Genomic DNA, 19,814 nt, shown 5'->3' on the forward strand with positions numbered 1-19,814 from the left:
AGGGTGTAGGTCTGGTGTATCCATGGGACAGACATTCTAAAGATAATAATTTACACTTTTTGAGGGGGACTCTTGGGGCGAATCTTGACATAAAAATGTCAGCCTAAAATTGTTTAGCTAGCTGCATGAACATTTTCAGATACAAATTTTGGCAAAAACTGCTTGAATTTTGTGATAAAATGTCACATTTGGGATTTATTAGATAAATTGTCTGAATTTTAAACCCATTCTCCAATATAAATGAAGGTATTAAATGAAATTCACTGTTTCTGTGATCCATGTAGAGGTTTTGTTCTTAAAGTACAGTCTTACCTTTTTGTGCAGAGTTCTAGAGCATCTGTTCCTAATTATGCATGTCTTGAAGTAGAGGTTGGGTAAAGTAGAGGTTTGCTATATTTTAATAGAATCAATGAGTTATATCTACTTCAGTTGCTGTAACTGTATCTTAGGTGCCCCCCCCCTCCCTCTGCCAGCTAGGTTTCATCTAGGATGAACCACTGGTGCTGTGATCGAGTGGATAAAGGCAATGGCATTTGAAGCAATGAGGTTTGGCAATCAGGAGGTTCTATGTAAGGTGGGTTTATCATCCAAGAGCAGTCTACAGTTTTCCCATCTGAAGTGAGTTTCTAAATTTTATATAAAATGTTGAATTGGAAGCCACCCGTAGTGTAAGTTGTGATCCATACGCCTGTGCGGGCTTCTCCCACATTTGTGTTTGGTTAAGCTTTGTAAAAATAACTGCTCATTATTATTATTACAAGGGCTGTGTAACCCCATTCTTATCTTTGGAGTGGGGGGAGGGGGTATCTGCACCTGTTGGATGTGTAGTGCAATTGGACGCCAAGATTAAGAAACAGAAAACCACATTTACATAATGTTACAGCTCTGATATAAATCTTAGCTTTATAAGAAACTCAAAGGACAGCCATTTATTTTACCACTCCGTGGAAGCTGGAATCCTTTTTATTTATCAACAGCATACATACACACCATAATTGAATGATAATTAAACAGTAACATAAAAGATAAAAGTACTAAAACTGAAAACATGATAAGAAAATGACATCCCTTGATGAAAGTACAGTGAACTGGAGCCTCTGGAGAGAGATGTATACTAATACAAGCCTTTTAATTAGGTTGTGATATTGTGTGTTCAATCACATCTATAATAATCAACAATGTGGGTAATCATTAATAATTACTCATTTGAGTGTGAAAATAAAGCCTACAGGTTGTCAAATAATTCATTGTTAACAGTTAGATCATATAGCAAACAGAACAAGTAGCTACAAAGGAACGTACTTCCTTCATAAAATATCGCCCCAAGTGTCTTGCAGCATATATTATGTAACTTAATTATACTCAACTATCAGAGTGAACAACAGAGTAAACAACTCTACAGTAAAGGCCACCATTTGAATACTGTACTATCTTCTAAATGAATGGAAACAGTTAAAAAGATAGTTCATACTGTTCCAGTCTTTGATACACTGTGTATGAAACCGGTGGGGATTATAAAGGTAGGTTTTACACGCTTCACCATGATGTAAGAAATATAAGGGTAATAAAAGGAATATCATACCATCAAAGAATATATAACATTAACTCAAAGGTCACTGTACATCTTGTCCTTTGATGTTAAAGTCTCACTATGCATTCCATCTGGACGGTCTGAATAATAATGTTTTGGAGGTTTCTATTCTTGCTCGTTCTCTGAGATTCAGCCAAAATATTTGGCAAACAATGCACCTACAAGATTGTCTGCTTATTAACTACACAATGGTACCAAAATAGGGTTAGGGAACAGTTTGTTCATGTTTATAATGGAAGGCATAATGGGGCTTTATACCTAAATATCACATGAAAGTAAGTACAAACAATGAAGGATATTCATCAGAACACAACTACGAGGCAAGTTATAAAACCAACCAATTTACTCAGTTTTGAAATGTAAGTAAAAACAGAGGAGCTGTGTGCTATTCATGACCAACATTTTTGTTTGTGTTTACGTCATATGAAAAACTCAAAATACCCATATCCCAATGGATTTAAAGAAAAAATTGAAACCATAGAAAATAAGTTGACAGTCGGGTCAAGTAGCTACTGGATAGTTCCCTAAAAACACTTTAATGAGTTTTACTTCAGCACCGTCGAAATGGGTGCAATTAGTCCGTAAATATATGATGCTTGGCATGGCAAAACATGGATGGGACAGATATTGAGACTTTCATATTTAGAGAGGACAGAAATAAACAAACAAGCAGAGACTTAAAGTTGAATCCAGATGTCATTTTATCACTGAATGGAGAATCGGTTGAGAGAGCATTTCAGAGACGAAGCCTGAATTGAAAGCTAAAAGATCAATCAATTTTGTGAAGTAGCATTTAACATACTACACTTTTCATTCAATTCTAATTACCACCAGGTGAAGGCAATATTATGCAATATTTCTGTACGAAACCCTTGGTGTATTTCTCCCCCTCCAACCCACGCCCAAAGAGGTGCAACTTCACATGGCTAATTAGCCTGATCACCTCTGTCCCTTCTGCTATATGAAAAGTAAAGTAAGACATCTTAATCCTCTCTTACATTTGATCTTTCTGTGGTTTTAAGAATTTTGCATATTTTAAATATTCAGGGTGGCATTTAACCCCCCCCCCACTTCCCCACACCCATCACCCTTCACCACCAAGAAAAATGAAAATGGATGAAGTAAGCAGGGTGAGAGAGAACTTCAGTTGCTACTGATGTTTGTTCTAATAATGTCCTCATAGATAATACGGAAACCTCAAGTCTGCAATATAAATCCACCGTGACAAAATGATGATATTTTGGTTGCTTTTATTCCCAAGATGCGCTATTGTCAGTCTTGTTTTGTTATTAAATTTATTTCCTATTCCTGTTGGCCTGGTTACATACCGTCACGAGAATCCGACAGTGGCGCATCCTGGTCGACCGAGTGGGGAAGGAAAACCAAAACTTGCAACAACATCAACGACAACGACAGAGTAAATACAGACTTGTGACACGTTGTGACAAGTTGTGACAACGTCACAGCAAAATCACATCATTGTAGCAAATGCCCAAAAAGATGGCTGAATTAAGAAAGAAAACAGTTTCTCCTTTCTCCCCTCTTTTTGGTCGAGGCAACATCCCAGTTTGGAGAGAAAGTCAAGCAATTTTGGGGGATCTAGTTTAAGGAGATTGAAGAAAGACAGGGTTTTAAAGGTGACATGCACTACTGTAATTTGACTAAAAGTGGAGCTATATTCCATGCAGGCAATTTAGATTAAAAGAGCACTTTTTTCCCCATTTTTTTTTTTTTAAACTGTTTGTTAGCCAAACACTAAAGCTAGAAACAGTAAACACATGGTACAGTAAAGACTAACGCTAACAGCTAATATGGACATAGTCGGAGGTTAAAACTTCCTCTTTGTGTAATTTCTATCATTTGAACATCAATTATGTTCGTATTTGATATGGAATACATGGTTTGGTTTTTTATTGAGATTTTTTAAGCTGAATGCTACTTTAACTGAACAATAAACATAGAGTCTGGCAGGATCAGAACCGATGTTTTCAGAAAATCTGGCAAATCTAAAATAATATTCTTTGAGAATCTCCTGGGTATTAATTCTCTAAACTATAGTTTCATTATGAAATTATCTTCTTGTATTTTTTTTCTTTCTGATGTTCAGCAAAGATACACACATTACCATAAAAACATTTTTTCCTGCAAAAAAAGGGTGAAAGTGAAGCTTACGAAAACAATATCACTTCAAAAATAATTTCAAAACAAAACACTCATTTGAAAAGTAAACAAAAGCTGCAGGCAAGTCTTTCAAACATGTGAGTCTAGTCAAACCAATCCGAAAACAACTGCAATTTGGGGGTGGGGATAGGTGGGGGGTAGAGGTTGGGTAGAACAGCACTGATCAAACCGAGTTCACCAACAAAAGTAAAGCAAAGCATTGATTTATGACTCACATAAAAGGTGACATGATTTCTACACTTAAAACCAATCACTTTGTGTAATCATTAATGAAGAATATCAAAACAAGCCATAACTGAAAGATATTTGTTTCCCAGTAAGCTGGGTTTAGTAAGTTGAGATTGATCAATTAATTCGATCTTATCAATGGAAGTTTGTTCAACCTATTGATTTTAACATGAAGTGCAACTCCAGTGGCATGTCCAAGTACTAGCTTCAGTGTCAATTTACCCACACATTTTACTGGGTGGAGTGGGGTGGGGGGGAGGAGGGGGGAGTGGCTAATATCTCAACTTTTCCCCGTAGCTCATGTACTTTCTTGTGGTACATTCACTGATATTACTTACATAGAACCTAATGGAAGGAATGTCGAGACCATCCGTCATTTTCACCACACTTTAATAAGTACACATGAATCGTATCCTAACGACTGTCACACCAGGCACATTGATAAAACAAAATTGCCCCCCCCCCTCCCTTTTATTTTCTCTCTTTCTATTACTTAGTGCTTGTTTTGGATTAATGATGAAGATTTTTACAATTTTTCTAAGCAAGGATACTTAAGTTTTTGGCAGCCCATTGGTAGGTGTGGTCAAGATTAATGCTTAATCAAATAACATAAAAATAATTTTTGGGATTGGGGGATAGGCCAGCCAAGCTATTACCTAACTACAGACAGAAAAAAAAGACTTTCTATTCTTAAGTAAACTGGTACCTTGATCAAACTTTACCATATTATTAGATCTTGATCAATGTTTACAATATTACTAGAGGGTCATCGGGCTGATACAGGTGGTTTACTCTGGAACCAGTGTAAAAGCTTAAATGAAACAGGACACTGTTGTGCTGGTATGAGACGCATTAGAACACAACAGGTAGCGAGGGCGCTTTATTCTGTCTTTGTCTACAGCAGCATACCCGTACAACTGCTGTGTAACCCTACACCAACTTATTACGGTCTTGTCCATGAAACAAAAAGCCTTATCAGCTGACATACTACTGAACTTAGTCGGTATACTTTATACTAGTATGCAAATCATAAACAATCTATAAACAGAAATAGGTGGGTGGCTCTGCTCTTCATATTCTAAAACAAGAGATATCCTTTAAGAATGTGGACTTAATAGATAAATGCAGAGGGGGTGGGGAGAAGAATGGAAGGTAGAGGGGGCCAGAGACAAGGAAAATTCCAACGCACCTGTGTTCTGCAAGCATCTCCATAAGTTATACCTGCCAGAACTTCAGAGATGGGTCCAGGGTGCATCTTATCCCCAAAACGCTCTTGCCTAATCTGAAATTCAAAGAGTAGACAACATCCTCGTTGGTAATATTATAACACTTCTATTCATAGTCTCTATGCCATTAAGGATGAGGCATTAAAAATTCATGCCTTTTGCCACCGCGGTCCTGGCACCAGCTGCAAGGAGCATGTGGCATGAGTGCTAAATGCCTCGTTCTCTTGGATGCAGGTGTGACCTCATCAATTTTTCATTTCTGGGTAATATGGTTACGGAAACTTCACCGGCAGACAATCTTTGGGACATCTATCAAAGATGTCAGAATGACAGAACACATAACATAGCACTAAGAAGACACATAACATAACACTAAGAGGACATTGAATAGTGATACTAAGGAGGAGAGATTTAAGAATGTTTAAAGTTCTCACAGCAAATTTTTGAGGCTTGCTAAGGGCCTGCTGTGTGTAAAATGATCCTGGGTGGGAAGGGGGTCGGGGGCGTGAGAAAATACACACCCATCCGCTTCAACCTACCATAAAAATACAAAAGTAGTAAATAGCGCAACTTAAAAAACTTTCTTGGGTGAACCCTCCCTACATGTGGAAATGGCTCCCTAAATGGGGAGTCCGCTCCCTACAAGGGGAGAACCCTACCTACGTGGGGAGTACGCTTCAACAAATCCAGGGCAACACCCACTGATACACTTTTACATTATCTTTTTTTTTTTTACCACTTTTTCTACAACATACCAGATACATCATTCACTCCTCGGAAGACCGAATTAGGGGAAAGGCGAAAATATGGGAAAGAAGTGAGAGGAAGGAGAAAGTGGTGACAAATAACAAAAATAAAACAATCAATTAGAAATAACAGTGTATAACGTCATCAACGTACAGTTTAAACCTTCTTCTTGTACTCCTTATGATCTTGTCCCTGTCTTGCAAACTGTTGTGGATCGGTGATAGCGACTGCATCACCACTCTTGGGGTCCTTGTACCCACTGTGAAAAATGTAACCAGAGAGAAGAGTTGTGGATGACGCATAATCACTGGGTTCCATTTGGCCTGTTTCCTACAAGATATCTAACCGCAGGAGCGTAGCCAGGAGGCGAAGGGGGAGACCGCCCCCCCCTCGATTAGATAGTAATATACAAAATATCACAAAGCGCGAGAACAATTTGGAGGTTGAAAGTTGCTACGCGCCTGCACCCAGGCAAATGTACCCCATCAATATTTGAAACAAATCACCGCCCCGGATCACATTGTCCAGAATGGTGACAATCCCGCTTCCCCCTCCCCCCCCAACAACCCTTCTATCCCTGTTCTCCCTCTGAAAAGATCAAACATTTGCTAAATAAATAGCAAACAAACAAAGGATGACTAACTTCTGATAATTCCATCTGTAGGATATTTTAGATTTAGATTTTTTTGTTTCTGGAAAGTGCTAAAATCAAAACATTTTCATCACCTTGGCAAGTGCCTCTTCGATGACTTGAATTGTCAAAGTCCCCAAATTGCCCAAAATTAAGGATTGTGTCGGGTGATTCTGTCAAATGGATGATGTGCCTGGCATACTTTTGAGCTACCTCCACCTTGGAGTATGTGTTTGGCGTGTTCAGCCATTTCGTCTTCTCCTCTGCCTGCCTCCTGTTCAACATCTTGATCGGTGACTCATGTCTGCTCTTCTCAAATTCATTGTCATAGATGTAGATGAAGTTGGTGGAGGCTGCTGGGTAGGCGACGTCGCTCTTGGGCTTCAGTTCGTGTCTCACAAACGGCTGGCCGTACACGTTGCCTGTTATGTAACCCTGTAACAAATTAAAAAGTTCCTGTGATCAAATTTTTGTGCTGGTTGCAGATCTAAGTCACTCTTACATCTAACATCAGCAGCACAACATTCCTCCATCTTTGTCTTCTTTGCTGTTTTACTTATGAAATGATTACATATCAAGTCTTCCACAAGTATCTCTTTGAAAATCTCACACATTCGCTGTCTTTGGTGCATTCAGGACAAACTAATTGGAACATTCCGTTTCTATGCCATTTCCATGAAATACTGCACAATTTTGGATGCAGGTGATCTTGAAAATATTTTCAAAATGGGGTGTGCGACAGATCACTTGTAGGGAGCTTCATGAAGTTCCCCAAACCGATAAAGTTTGGATTATGTTCAATAGCGTATGAAACCATTCTGATTATTAAGTCAAGAGCTTGCCAATACTATATATATATATATATATATATATATATATATATATATATTGAATCTAAGAGAGTATCAAGCTGTAACAATTAGAGTTTGAAGTAAGACACAAATCAAATCAAATGGTGTATCCAACCATCCTGATACGTCACAGCTGTTTACTTTGACTGAACAAAGCTACCTGCTTATCCACACTGACTTCCTACAACTCACTTCTCACTGAATTATCTCACTTAATAAAGCATATTAGCTTGGTACACATATGATCAAAAACCTCATACATTAACTAGCGACGCCATCGGTTGGCAATTAGCACAGTAAGTGCTTGCTGCCCAGATGTCTGCCCAGATCTTTAAATGCAAATAAGGCTAGTTGGTCTGCTGCACAGACGTTGCAGGCCAAGTGAGTTGTAATTTTTGCATTTCGAAATCTTACTATATTGTCCAAATGTCTCATCATGGCTTCGAACTCCAGTTCACCGACCTTCAGTTTGTGTCCTGTCTCACTGACCCCACCTGCGTCCTTGGCAGTCCCTTCGCCAACCTTGTCTCTGACTTCATCTGGTAGGTGGATGACATTATCCAGGCCTACGGCATGTATCTGTCACAAATAATTAGCATACGGTAAAGCGTTTGAATGCAGTTTGTTGTTACATTATCGAACACAAGTCTTACGAGCGACTCTTTTAATCTCTCTTATTCCTCCTTTGTCATTTCTCGTCGCTGACTTTGCTCTGCTGGTCCTAACACTACTAAGGAGATTCTTATATTTGTCATCTTGTATATGCCATCCGAGGAATGAAACTCAACAATTTCATATAAGAGACAACATCGTACATGATTTGCCGAAGAAACCATCCGTTTGGCGTCATGCTTCAAAAATACAAGACCCACTAAAGAGTCGTTTTTAGCTTAAATCCGGTTTGAACTTTCGTCCTTTTGATGAAACCTTTGAATCCTTCTCAATTGAAGCATTTTGTCTTCCATCTCTCTGTCAAGGGACAAAAGAGCTAAATACTGCCAATACAGAACAAACACAGAAATGCACTTCTCCTTCAACAGGCAAATATTTGAGCAACTGTCTGTCTGGGCAATAATACTTCATTTGTTCCTATCCAACAACAAAAAATTTGTCTGTCAACAAAACTGGACCAAACTTGGCTATTTGTTAATTTGCTCTTTAATGAACAAAAAGATGTCAACTTCTCTATGGTGGATATAACCAATGCCTGGATTCTGCAAAGCACCTTGATAGCAAACAGGCAAAAGCATTATGTACAATATGTATGAGGTACAATAGAAGCATTGTAACACTATCAGGAAAACGGATGTTTGTGTTTATAAGCCTCTTCTCCAAACGATTTGATACAGAATCCTGCAGGACGCCTGCGGGTGCAAGCTGAGCTCATCAAACTTACAAAGAGCATCCCAGCTTTCCTTTCATGATGTTAGTGTCATCACATTAGTATTTATAATACTCTTTCTGGCCAAGGTGAAGTGCACAGGCGCGGCAGTATTTGAATATACCGCGGAGGATTGAAAACTGAAGCCTTTCCAAAATCTCATCGATCATATTCATAGACTTACTGTTTTAGTATTCTGTGCTTAATACTCCCTTTTGAGTAGATATTTATTCCTCTTGAATGTTATTCAACTTTTATTAGCAGATTGAATTTGAGTTAGCAGAAATAAATGTTTCAGTTTTTGAGTCGGACTAAATTTATTCCAATCCTTGCAGCCTGACTGAACTTTATTAACATTAGGCTGAAACTTGGAAGAAAATAAATTTTATCCCACAGCAATAGGCCTTGGCCTAAATATCCAATAATGAATGTTCAGAACTTGCTGCAGTTATCCAAGAATATGGAAAATATTGTTGACCCATCGAAGAAGACCAAGCCTCAAAAATGTGTTATTTATTGGATGAAAGATCAGCAAGTTAGTACAGAGTCGGTGATGGACAAAGAAAATGCAACTGAAAATGCAGTCTGCTTGATAAAGTGGAGAGGAAAGGGGCCGTATTCTAAAAAAATCATCAAAATAAGTGGTATGTTGACCTTTTTTCTGTTTCATTTCTATGTGTAATCATTTGAAACTTTCTGACAGTGGCACAATAACCAAGTTCAACTTCTAATTTTCTCCTGTCTTGTGCCACGATAAACAGCATATTTGCAGTTAATAAAATTAATAATCAAATTAAAATAAGACAAGGCTACATGTGTAGTATATTTCTTGTTTAGGCCTAAACTTATAGGGTTACTACAGTTAAGCTTATTCTTATGGGTGCATGGGGCAATGCCTATGTTTGGTAATTATTTGAACATTCAGTACTTGGATTTTCCTAGTTTTACCTAGTCAAACTTCACGTTCAAGTCTGACGTTTCTCTTACCGTACTACAGAGATTTTACTTACCATTGAAATAGCGTTATAAAAATGCAAAACATTTAAATGTTGGGCATGCAGGGTTTTAATGTGATTACATTTCTGTTTTTCATATGTGGTTATATGCAAGGAGCCAAATTTTTCATCATTTTAATAATTATTACAGGGGGGGGGGGGGGGAGGGCTAGTAAGGTTATATATAAACTTTGTGACATGTTGTAAGACATGTGTAAACATGCTTGCTTGCAAAAAAAGTGGGGTCTAAAGCCACCCATCTCTCCCCCGCGTTGCGACGTCCCTGTATTATGCACTGAATATTATATATTATATTTTCCGTTTCTTCTGGGTGGTTATTGTGCCAATGTATATTTGTGCCCTATCATTATTAATTATTTCTATTTGTTTTATGTTCAGAGTACATTCACAGTATGTGTGGCAGAAACCAGTGGACAGAGCCACAGCCACAAGAGATGAAGAAACGGTTTGCATACAAGTGCACGAATGCTCCAAGATACATGAAATTGAAGAAGCTGTATTTTATTTTTGTTTTGTTTTGTTTTGTAATTTTATAGTTGTTGAATAAAAAAGGAGACTTCAGAATTCTGGTTATTCTCATTATTTGTTTGGAGAGTTTTAATCAATCACTAGGACAACAAGCTGACCAAATTCCTAACTCTCCTTACTTGACACTGATTAGCATACAAGTATTCAATAAGTATTCGAGTAAGTATTCAGAAACCTGTTAAGCCTTCATAAAATAACTAATTAGCATACAAGTATTTGAATACTAGCGAATAAGTATTCGAGTAACTATACGTATTCATCAGAGCCGAACTATTTAAATTAGCAAATACTTATATGCAAATGAGCTAAGTATTCAAATAGCTATTCCAAATCTACTCGAATACCTATTCGAATACCTATTTGAATACCTAACAGGTATTTGAATACTTCACTCATTTACATATTTTGGCTCTGACGAAGGCTTATAGTTATTCGTATTAGTATTGGAATACTTATTTTGTACTGTGTGTTATATGGTAAATTTTCTGAATACTAAGGAAATCTTTGAATACTTTTTGAATACTTATTGACTATATTCGTGTTAGGTAAGGATAACTTTATTAGAAAGCGGATAATCCGCTTTGTAACGACCATTGTTTGTTACCCAGACTCAACAACAAAAAAACACACACACACACCGATTGATAAAATTGTAGGTTGACAAAACCCAGACAACCAACTCTTGATGCTGCAGGGAGAAGAGAGGACCAAGTACTCCCATTCCTGCCCATCAACACCCCCCACTTCCCCCACCACTTGAAATCCTAACCCACTAGTAAAGTGTGTTGCTGAACCTTCAAGACATACAAATAGAAAACTCAATTATGACTTTCATGAATGATCTCTAAGGGAAATTTTTCCCACAGTTTCAACTCGTAGCTTTTCTAAGGATTTACATTAGCCAAAAGACCCTGGTTTCCAAGGTCAATAATGAAACACATCTCCCAGGTGGGTAACCTTGCCCTTGGGGTCAGACATCAAAAAGAATATTATGGGAACTTTATCGCTGAATGTCAACATTATTAGTGCACATACATGTTAGGAAGCAAACATCCCCTACTATGCCTTAATCCAAATCCATAAATCCGATTTGGAGTCGGCAAGTTGCATCAAGACTAGCAATTACTCCAGTCAAACATTCTTTTTCAACCACTGTTTTTTTCTTTTCATTTCATGGAGCAGGCTTTGCTATTGCGGGTGGCTTTCTGCTGTTACTCAGAGCCTAGTTTGACTCAGGAAATAGCAAACAAAAGTTTGTACAGAAGCGGAATCTTCGGGGGTGGAGAGAGTTGAGGAGAGTGTAATGACTACATATTGATACAGAAGTAGACTATGCTAATGGCAAAATCAAGTTCCGTGTAGGCTAGGAGATACAATCATCCCCAAGACAATAACAATTCCAAATTGATTATATTGTTTGGAAACAGTTTGAAAATTTCAGATAACTTTTCTCAGAGGAGAGGGTCATAACAAAGATTAACTCAATCCATACCATTTACTTTGTGTTTCGAGCTGACTAATCTTGTCCATTTTCAACCCTAACCCCCTCCCCCCCTTACCCCATTCCCGGCTCTTTCAAAAACAGCTTAAAAAGGAAAACTCTGTAACTTTCACACGTCTCCAAAATATTCTGAAATGGAGGAGAATGAACAAACTGTAACATAACCAGAAAACATTTGGCCTCACACTGCTAAGTTTTACAAGCAATCCGACCACGTTGGACCAAGTCCAGCTAATTCTTTACCTGTATCTCACATGCTGCTACACAGTTGAGGGCTAGGAAGTACGCCTCCTCTATGGACCCACCACAGCAGACGATACATGGTTACGCAAGAATAGGATCTTGTTTTTGGGTCCAGGGGCCCTGATGATTTGATCCTTCTGTTCCTCCTCGACCACGATCTCCGTGTAGTCATAGTATAGAGATCTCACCACAAATCAAGGCATCTTGACTGATCGGCAATAGGCCACACTTCATAGTTGAGACCTGTCAAGATTCAAAGCAAAAAATTCAAAATCCTCCATATTCTATGACATCTTTGCTTTTAACGATTTGCTTTGGTCAACAACTTGCAGGAAGGGTAATGCTAGGCAAACATATTGAATATTCAAAGAACATTTAAAATCCTCCATAATCTATGACATCATTGCTTTTAAGGTAGTTTTTTTTTCTTCTTTTTCTTTTCTTTTATGTGGTCAGCAAATTTATAAAGTCAACAATGTATTAATCAAAACAAATCGAAATGTGACAAGTCAAGCTAAAGATCTTAAAAAAAGTGATCAAAATCCAAGTAAAGAAAAAAGGAACCTGCTCTAAGAATCATGAAAGTAATTATAAAGGTGGATACTCACAGCAGCGCCTGCCGAAGTGTGCACATGTTAAATGCATTTAGTACCTGGTCTGGATTTTTTTATTATTATTACTATTGCTTTGGCAGACTTTTAACTTTGAACACTATCTATCAATATGTAGCAACTGCTTTGAAGTTGATGAGAAAAACATCTTTTGGCCGAGAAGCATCCAACATTGGGGTTATTCCACTCATCTCCAGAAGTTATCTGTTGATCAAAAAAAAATCCCTTAGTTCATTGTTGCCTTTAAATAAAACAGTGAGTGACTTAATTATTTAGATTACACAAAAGAAGGCAAAACTATATGAAGAAAAGAATGCAAGACAATTGATCAAGTTAGCCATTAGCTAGCATTTGAAAGCAGTAGAGAAGACCAGCATATGCAGAGAGTCTTCTTGATAATTGAAACAAACACTGTTGTTCTATAACTCTATAAACACTACCAGGCAATTGATTGGACATTGTTTATATGTAAAGGATTGGGTGGTTAGAGAAGTCTGGTTGCGACATCCAAGGGGGGGGGGGGTGGGTGGGGGGGGGGAGATATAGTATGGCAAGGGAAGGCAGAACTCAGTTTTTCTCTTTAAGCGCTGGTATTTTGTTCCCCACTAGCAAGCTCTACATCAAAAAAATAGGAGGAAAAGGAAAACAAATGTGTAATAAACAATGCTTGATAAAATCATAAACTAGCTTTTAAATGTTGGAACACTCCTTTAATGCTCAGAAAATATTAAAGAGTGAATGGCTCCTTTAAATATTAGGGAGTAGAAGGCTCTTTTAAATGCTTATGCCATGCAACCCACAATGCATCTCATGTCAAAAATTAACCTTCTATTCTAAAAATCATGGCTATAACCGACATATGATAAAAAAAAATAAGATATAAAATCTTAAATTTGTCCAAAATCCATAACCATCTAAAAAAATATTTGCTTTGTCAATAGATGATAGCTGAAGGGAATCAATACAGCGTATTTATTACAACTCTAAGTGTACATATTACCAACTAATCCCAATGCCATGGAATACTATTATGTACCAATGCCAACAACAATATGTACACAACAGTTACCTTTATCGAACACATGGACACGGCCATCTAATACTACAAAAACTTGTGATAAAACTGAGGGTGCTACTGGCAAATACCGCAGAATATGTACAACCTATCTAGCCTTATGCTGTCTACCAACAGAAATCACCTACAATATAAAAATGAAATGCAAGCAAATATGAATACTTGTAACGTCTTCGTTCACATACTGAAATAATTATTCCATCTAGTACAGTAGTAGCAGGCATATCACATAATATAACACATGCTTGGACCTAAGATGTTTAAAAAGTAAGGAACGAACTTACCTGATTATACCTGGTCTCCATAGCTGCTGCCCTCAGCATACACTGCAAACGTACATTTTCTGCAACACCTAACTTCATGTCAAACTACAAAAAAAGCATCATATCAGTCAAAATCTTAGAAAAGTTACAAATGAAACATGTTTTTACCTCATAGAGCTTTTGATGATAAACTGACGCAGGGAAGTTAATTAAAAATAACTGATATTTTTGGATATATACATAAATCTTAGATTTCGTGTATAAACCACATTGTCAATGGTCCTGACCACAAACTTTTTCAGGTTCCTTACCCGCAACTTCCTGGAGTTTTGAAGGCTGAAATTGCAAATAAACTAGGGCATATCCCTACACCAGTTTGAAGGGTCACATTGCAAATAAATTAATGCATATCCCTACACTAGTTTGGAGGGCTGAAATTGCAAATAAACTAGTGCATATCCCTACACTAGTTTGGAGGGCTGAAATTGCAATTAACTAGTGCATATCCCTACACTAGTTTGGAGGGCTGAAATTGCAATTAACTAGTGCATATCTCTACATATAAATAGACCTATCAAAAAGCCCAATCCTTGAGATCAATTTTAAGTTGGTCTGACTTCATGAAGTCAAAAAATTGGATAACCAACCGTTATTGGATAACCAACCGTCAACCTGTTAACACTGTTCCTTGAGGAGCTCTTATATTTTCTACTTTCTAATGATCTCCGAGGTTAAATAGAGTGTGGTTTTCACTACATCATTGCAAATTGTATTATTTGAGACACTAATTGAGACAATATTTAGCAGAAAATTTTATTTTATTCCAATTTTGGAATACTTTTTCCGCTGGAGATCTCGGCAATGACGTCTTGCGACGTTCCTTAGCCTACAAGATTGTTAGTACGGATTCTGCGACAGTGGAGAAATTAAAGGAGTGTAGCATCAGAGTTGCCGACAGTTCATATAAAGATACTGAGATTTTGTATGCTATCATGAATGATGTTGGCAGAGATGGAATTGCAAGTTGTGTGAAATCTTTGGGATGCTGGATTATCACATTAAAAGCAAAGGAACAAGCTGATCTTATTTTGGACAGTGGACTACGATATTGTTTCATACAACAAGATGTCTAGCGAACACATATTGTCTTTATTCCACCATAATAGTCGAAGCCTTAACAAAAACTTAGACGACATAACTACATTTACGTCTCTATTGAAGGAGGATTTCTCTGTCATTGGATTTACCGAAACCTGACTTACTGCAGATATATCCCCCCTAATCCATATCAATAACTATACGCTTGTTGAAAGGCATCGTCCCGAAAGGAGAGGTGGCGGTGTTTGTTTATTTGTTAACAACGATTTAAATTTCAGAAACTCAGAAACGATATAAGCATTTTCAATGATTCTGTCAATGTTCATAGAGGTTGACATAACATCAGCAATGAAAAATTATACCATAGGCGTAATTTATAGGCCTCCAAAAAGTTCACTGCATATTTTTCTGACACACGTAAACAAAATTTTAACCCAACTCCCGAATGAACGACATAGTGCGTACATTATGGGTGATTATAATATTGATCTTGCTGACAATATTAAATCTGCTGACTTTTTAAACTTACTATATGCCAGTGGATTTTTTCCTACTATTACCAAACCTACCTGTGTGGGTTGCACTTCTGCAACTCTTTTAGATAATGTTATAACCAATGATGACTGCAAACTAATAACTGGTATCTTTGTAACCGATCTCAGTGACCATTATCCATTATTTCTCCAAACTGCCATACACAAAAGTAGGCAAAGGGGCCCTATGTATGTGAGGAACTACTGCAAAACAAATGTACAGAATTTCTTCTCAACAATCCGAGATGCTTCTTGGGAAAATGTTTCATCCCAAACTGATGCAAACATTACTTATTCTATGTTTTATAACAATTTCAATGCCATATATAATCAATGCTTTCCTGAGCAATGCGTCACCAAATCTAAGAGACGTCAAAAGAGACACCTGTGGATTACTGCAGGTATTCTAGTTTCTATCAAAAGAAAAGATAAGCTATTTAAAAGACATATTAAGAACCCGTCGGGTGTAAATAAAACTATTTATTCTCAATATTGTAGTGTTTACACGGGTCCAAAAACCGGGAACCGGGTACCCGAGGGCCGTTACCCGTCGGGTATCCGGGTACCCGGAAAAAATTTGTTTACCCTCGTGTATCACGATTTTCAAGAAATTACATATTGGATGCTGTAATAAATTGCATTATATTCTCTACTGACAATGTTTTCATGTTCAAATACGTAGGTGTAAGATAAGGTATAAAACCTCCCTCAGTAATTTTTATTTGCTTCTGTTTCTTTCATTAACTTGTTAGTAAATTAATTATTTAATTATAATTAGCATTACTACTAACATCACATTGCCGCCGCTGCTTATGCTAGCTCGTGCACGTCTATTGGATCAAACCATATAAATATCCAATTTAGCTCTTAAACAGTTTTTAATACTACTACTATCTATTATGCAGGTCCAGGGTTCGCATTAGCCGCGACGCAATTTGATCGCATTTGGAATAAACGATTAGTAAAAAGCCACTTGCGATTACTATTATTTAGTTATCCCGTCTATAATCCATAAACATCGCGTAAAATTCCAGCCTTTCCTTCTTTGAAATAAACGAATGAATAAATAATAATTTCTTCCACATGGTAGCCTAACACCACACTAAGTCAATGAGAAATCTAGCTAAGCCTAACCATCTGTTTATTTGCTGGAGTTGTGACGCAGTTATAAGATATCCATGGAATACTTTCGTTATTGCTGTTACGATCGACCACATGGTTGCCTAACACCACACTAAGTCAATGGGGATAGTCTAGCCTAGCCATCTGTTTATTAGCTGAAATTGTGACGCAGTTATAAGATATCTATGGAAAGCTTTCGTTATTGCTGTTATCTTCGAACACATGGTAGCCTAACAACACACTAAGTCAATAGGAAATCAGCCTAACATTCGGATTGCAATTTTTTTTTAAACAATCACACTTTGCGTATGATTCGGGTAATAAATTAGGAACCGGGTAGTATCGCGAATAGCGGGCCCCTTCGTTATGCCGTTATCTTCGACCACATTGTAGCCTAACACCACACTAAGTCAATGGGAAATCTGCCTAACCGTCGGTTTGCCAATTTTTTTTTTTTTTTTTTTTTTAGATCACACTTTGCTTAGGATTCGGGTAATAAATAAGGAACCGGGTAGTATCGCGTCGGGCGGGTACCCGGATAACCCGTGCAAACACTACAATATTGCAATAAGCTCAATCATGTTATCAAATTTTCTAGAAAATTATATTTCAACAATAAATTTGATAATGCGAGGAGTAACCCAAAAGGCACATGGGATACCATTAACCAACTACTCTACAAAGGTCGTAAACAATCATCATATCCCTCTTTTTCAAGGATGGTGACAAAGAGATTAACACCGACCATGACATTGCTAATAAATTTAATGACTTTTTCGTCAATCTGGGGCCATCACTGGCAAGTAAAATCAACCACAAACGTAAATCACAGGAATCTGTGAACATTGATGTTAACACTCATTCCATGTTTTCTCATCCTGTCAGTGAGGAGGAGTTGTTAAAAACAGCAGCCTCTTGCATGAAACCCGATAAAGCAGCTGGATACGATGATTTTAAGCCTGGTATTGTAAGACAAGTTATCCTATTTATTACCAAACCATTAACCCACATTTGTAATTTGTCGTTCAATACCGGTTTTTTTCCTGATATGCTAAAAATTGCCAAGGTCATCCCTGTCTTTAAGAAAGGGGATTCAGAAAACTTTGAAAATTATCGACCTATATCAATATTATCATGTTTTTCCAAAATAGTTTAAAGGCTTATGTATAATCGTATTTTTAACTTTATTTCAAAATATAACATTTTATGCCAGGAACAGTATGGATTCCGTCCTCAACACTCCACTGAGCTAGCACTAGCTGATGCCATTGACAATTTGTATAGTAATCTTGACAAGAATAGTACCTGTGTCGGGGTTTTCCTGGACCTCTCAAAGGCCTTTGACACAATAGACCACACAATTCTGCTTAATAAATTACACCGTTACGGCATAAGAGGAACCCCTCTTAATTGGATCGACAGTTACTTAGCAAACCGCTACCAATATACATCCTACAAAAATGCTCATTCCCAACCGGAGAGAATTCAATGTGGTGTGCCACAAGGCTCTATACTTGGTCCATTGCTTTTTATCCTATATGTTAATGACATTACCAATGTTTCTGATAAAGTTAAAGTTGTTTTGTTTGCTGACGACACAAATATTTTCTTCGTATCACAATCGAGAACTTTATTTCATATTGAAGTATCAACTGAATTAGACAAGTTCAGCGACTGGTTCGCTGGCAACAAATTATCATTGAATATTGATAAAACAAACTATATAGTTTTTAATACTTCTAAAAATTTTACATGGAATGCTGATATTACTATGGGTAGTAAAAGACTACAACAAGTCAATAGTACTAGATTTTTAGGCGTATATATAGATCATTAACTTAAATGGTGTGACCACATTACAACTGTCTGTAAGAAAGTTGCAAAAAACACCGGTGTTTTAGCTAAGCCTAAGCATTATCTGCCACAACACATATTAAAGATTCTCTATCAGACATTAGTCCAGCCACATATTACGTATTGTTGTAACATATGGTCTGGTACTAGATATACCAATCTGAATCCCATTTGTATTACACAGAAGAGAGCAGTCCGCCATATAACACATGCCAAACCACGGGACCACACAAATCCTCTTTTTAAGCGTTCTAAGTTGTTAAAAGCTGATGACATTTTTAGGGTTAACCTTGCTACATTTGCTTATAAGGCATGGAATGGACTGTTACCAAATGCTTTTAATGACTACTTAATATGTAACAGTGATATTCATCATTACAATACCAGATCTTTAGGCAATGCACATTATAACAGGTATAATTCTACAATGGGGATGTTATCACTAAGGGCACGTACAATCAAAACATGGAATTCTCTATCAGACAATATTACAAATAAACCTTCTGCAAAATCATTCAGAAGAAACTTTATTCAAAAAATTATTGCATCTTATTAATTGAACATGTTCTTTTTTTCTTATATATTTTGTTTTCTTTTTCCTTTTCTTTACAGGGAGTCCTCTACTTTGTTAAGCAATCTGAAGGTTTTTTAGAGGACTTCCTATCACATTGAATATATTCACGTGATAAACAAATCAAATCAAATTTGTGAATAGGACTGCATAATGCAATTTTAGTCTAGTATGTTAATTATTTAATGATGTCTATTTTCCTCAAGATGAGCTTCATTCTCAAAAGTTATACCTGTACTTACATTTTATGCCTTTGTTTGCTAGCTGGGTCATCTACTTGGGTTATTTTTCAGTGGAACAGGTGTCACTTAACTGTTTCTTCTCCTCTTTACTGCTTGCATGTGTTCCTCTCATTCCTAAATTTGTCCATCAACTTCATGCTCCAGTAATCCTGTTTCAAAAGGAATTATAAATAATATCGAATGCTCTATGTTCACATACTGGGTAATCACCAATCACAATAAATCCCATTCCAACCCCATAGCTTCACGCACACACACATCTAATCAAATACACACACATGCTGTTTGAAAGCCGTTATTTCCTATTCACAGTTGGTTTGG

General features: G+C 37.1%; 1 protein-coding gene across 24 annotated transcripts in view; it reads right to left on the reverse strand.

The window, feature by feature from the left end:
- Nucleotides 1-4: 4 nt before the first annotated feature.
- Nucleotides 5-19,814, reverse strand: part of LOC139977971 (uncharacterized) — a 35,684-nt gene continuing 15,874 nt past the window's right edge. For 5 of the 24 annotated variants that reach the window (XR_011796826.1, XR_011796828.1, XR_011796812.1 and 2 more), the window contains exons 12-17: nucleotides 19,494-19,642; nucleotides 14,095-14,178; nucleotides 12,733-12,939; nucleotides 12,125-12,367; nucleotides 7,870-8,034; nucleotides 6,713-7,039 (exon numbers count right to left, since the gene is read on the reverse strand). Coding sequence is in view for 1 of the 24 variants with exons in the window: in XM_071987870.1 (XP_071843971.1) it covers nucleotides 19,608-19,642 (35 nt within the window). In the remaining 23 variants the exon portion in view is untranslated. Of the gene's footprint in view, nucleotides 391-5,260; nucleotides 5,283-6,705; nucleotides 7,040-7,869; nucleotides 8,035-8,369; nucleotides 8,425-12,124; nucleotides 12,368-12,732; nucleotides 12,940-14,094; nucleotides 14,179-19,493; nucleotides 19,643-19,814 lie in introns of those variants that run through there. The other 19 variants (XR_011796829.1, XR_011796818.1, XR_011796827.1 and 16 more) reach the window with 13 other exon arrangements.

The sequence above is a fragment of the Apostichopus japonicus genome, chromosome 12 (genome assembly GCF_037975245.1).
Source record: "Apostichopus japonicus isolate 1M-3 chromosome 12, ASM3797524v1, whole genome shotgun sequence".
NCBI classification, from domain to species: domain Eukaryota; kingdom Metazoa; phylum Echinodermata; class Holothuroidea; order Aspidochirotida; family Stichopodidae; genus Apostichopus; species Apostichopus japonicus.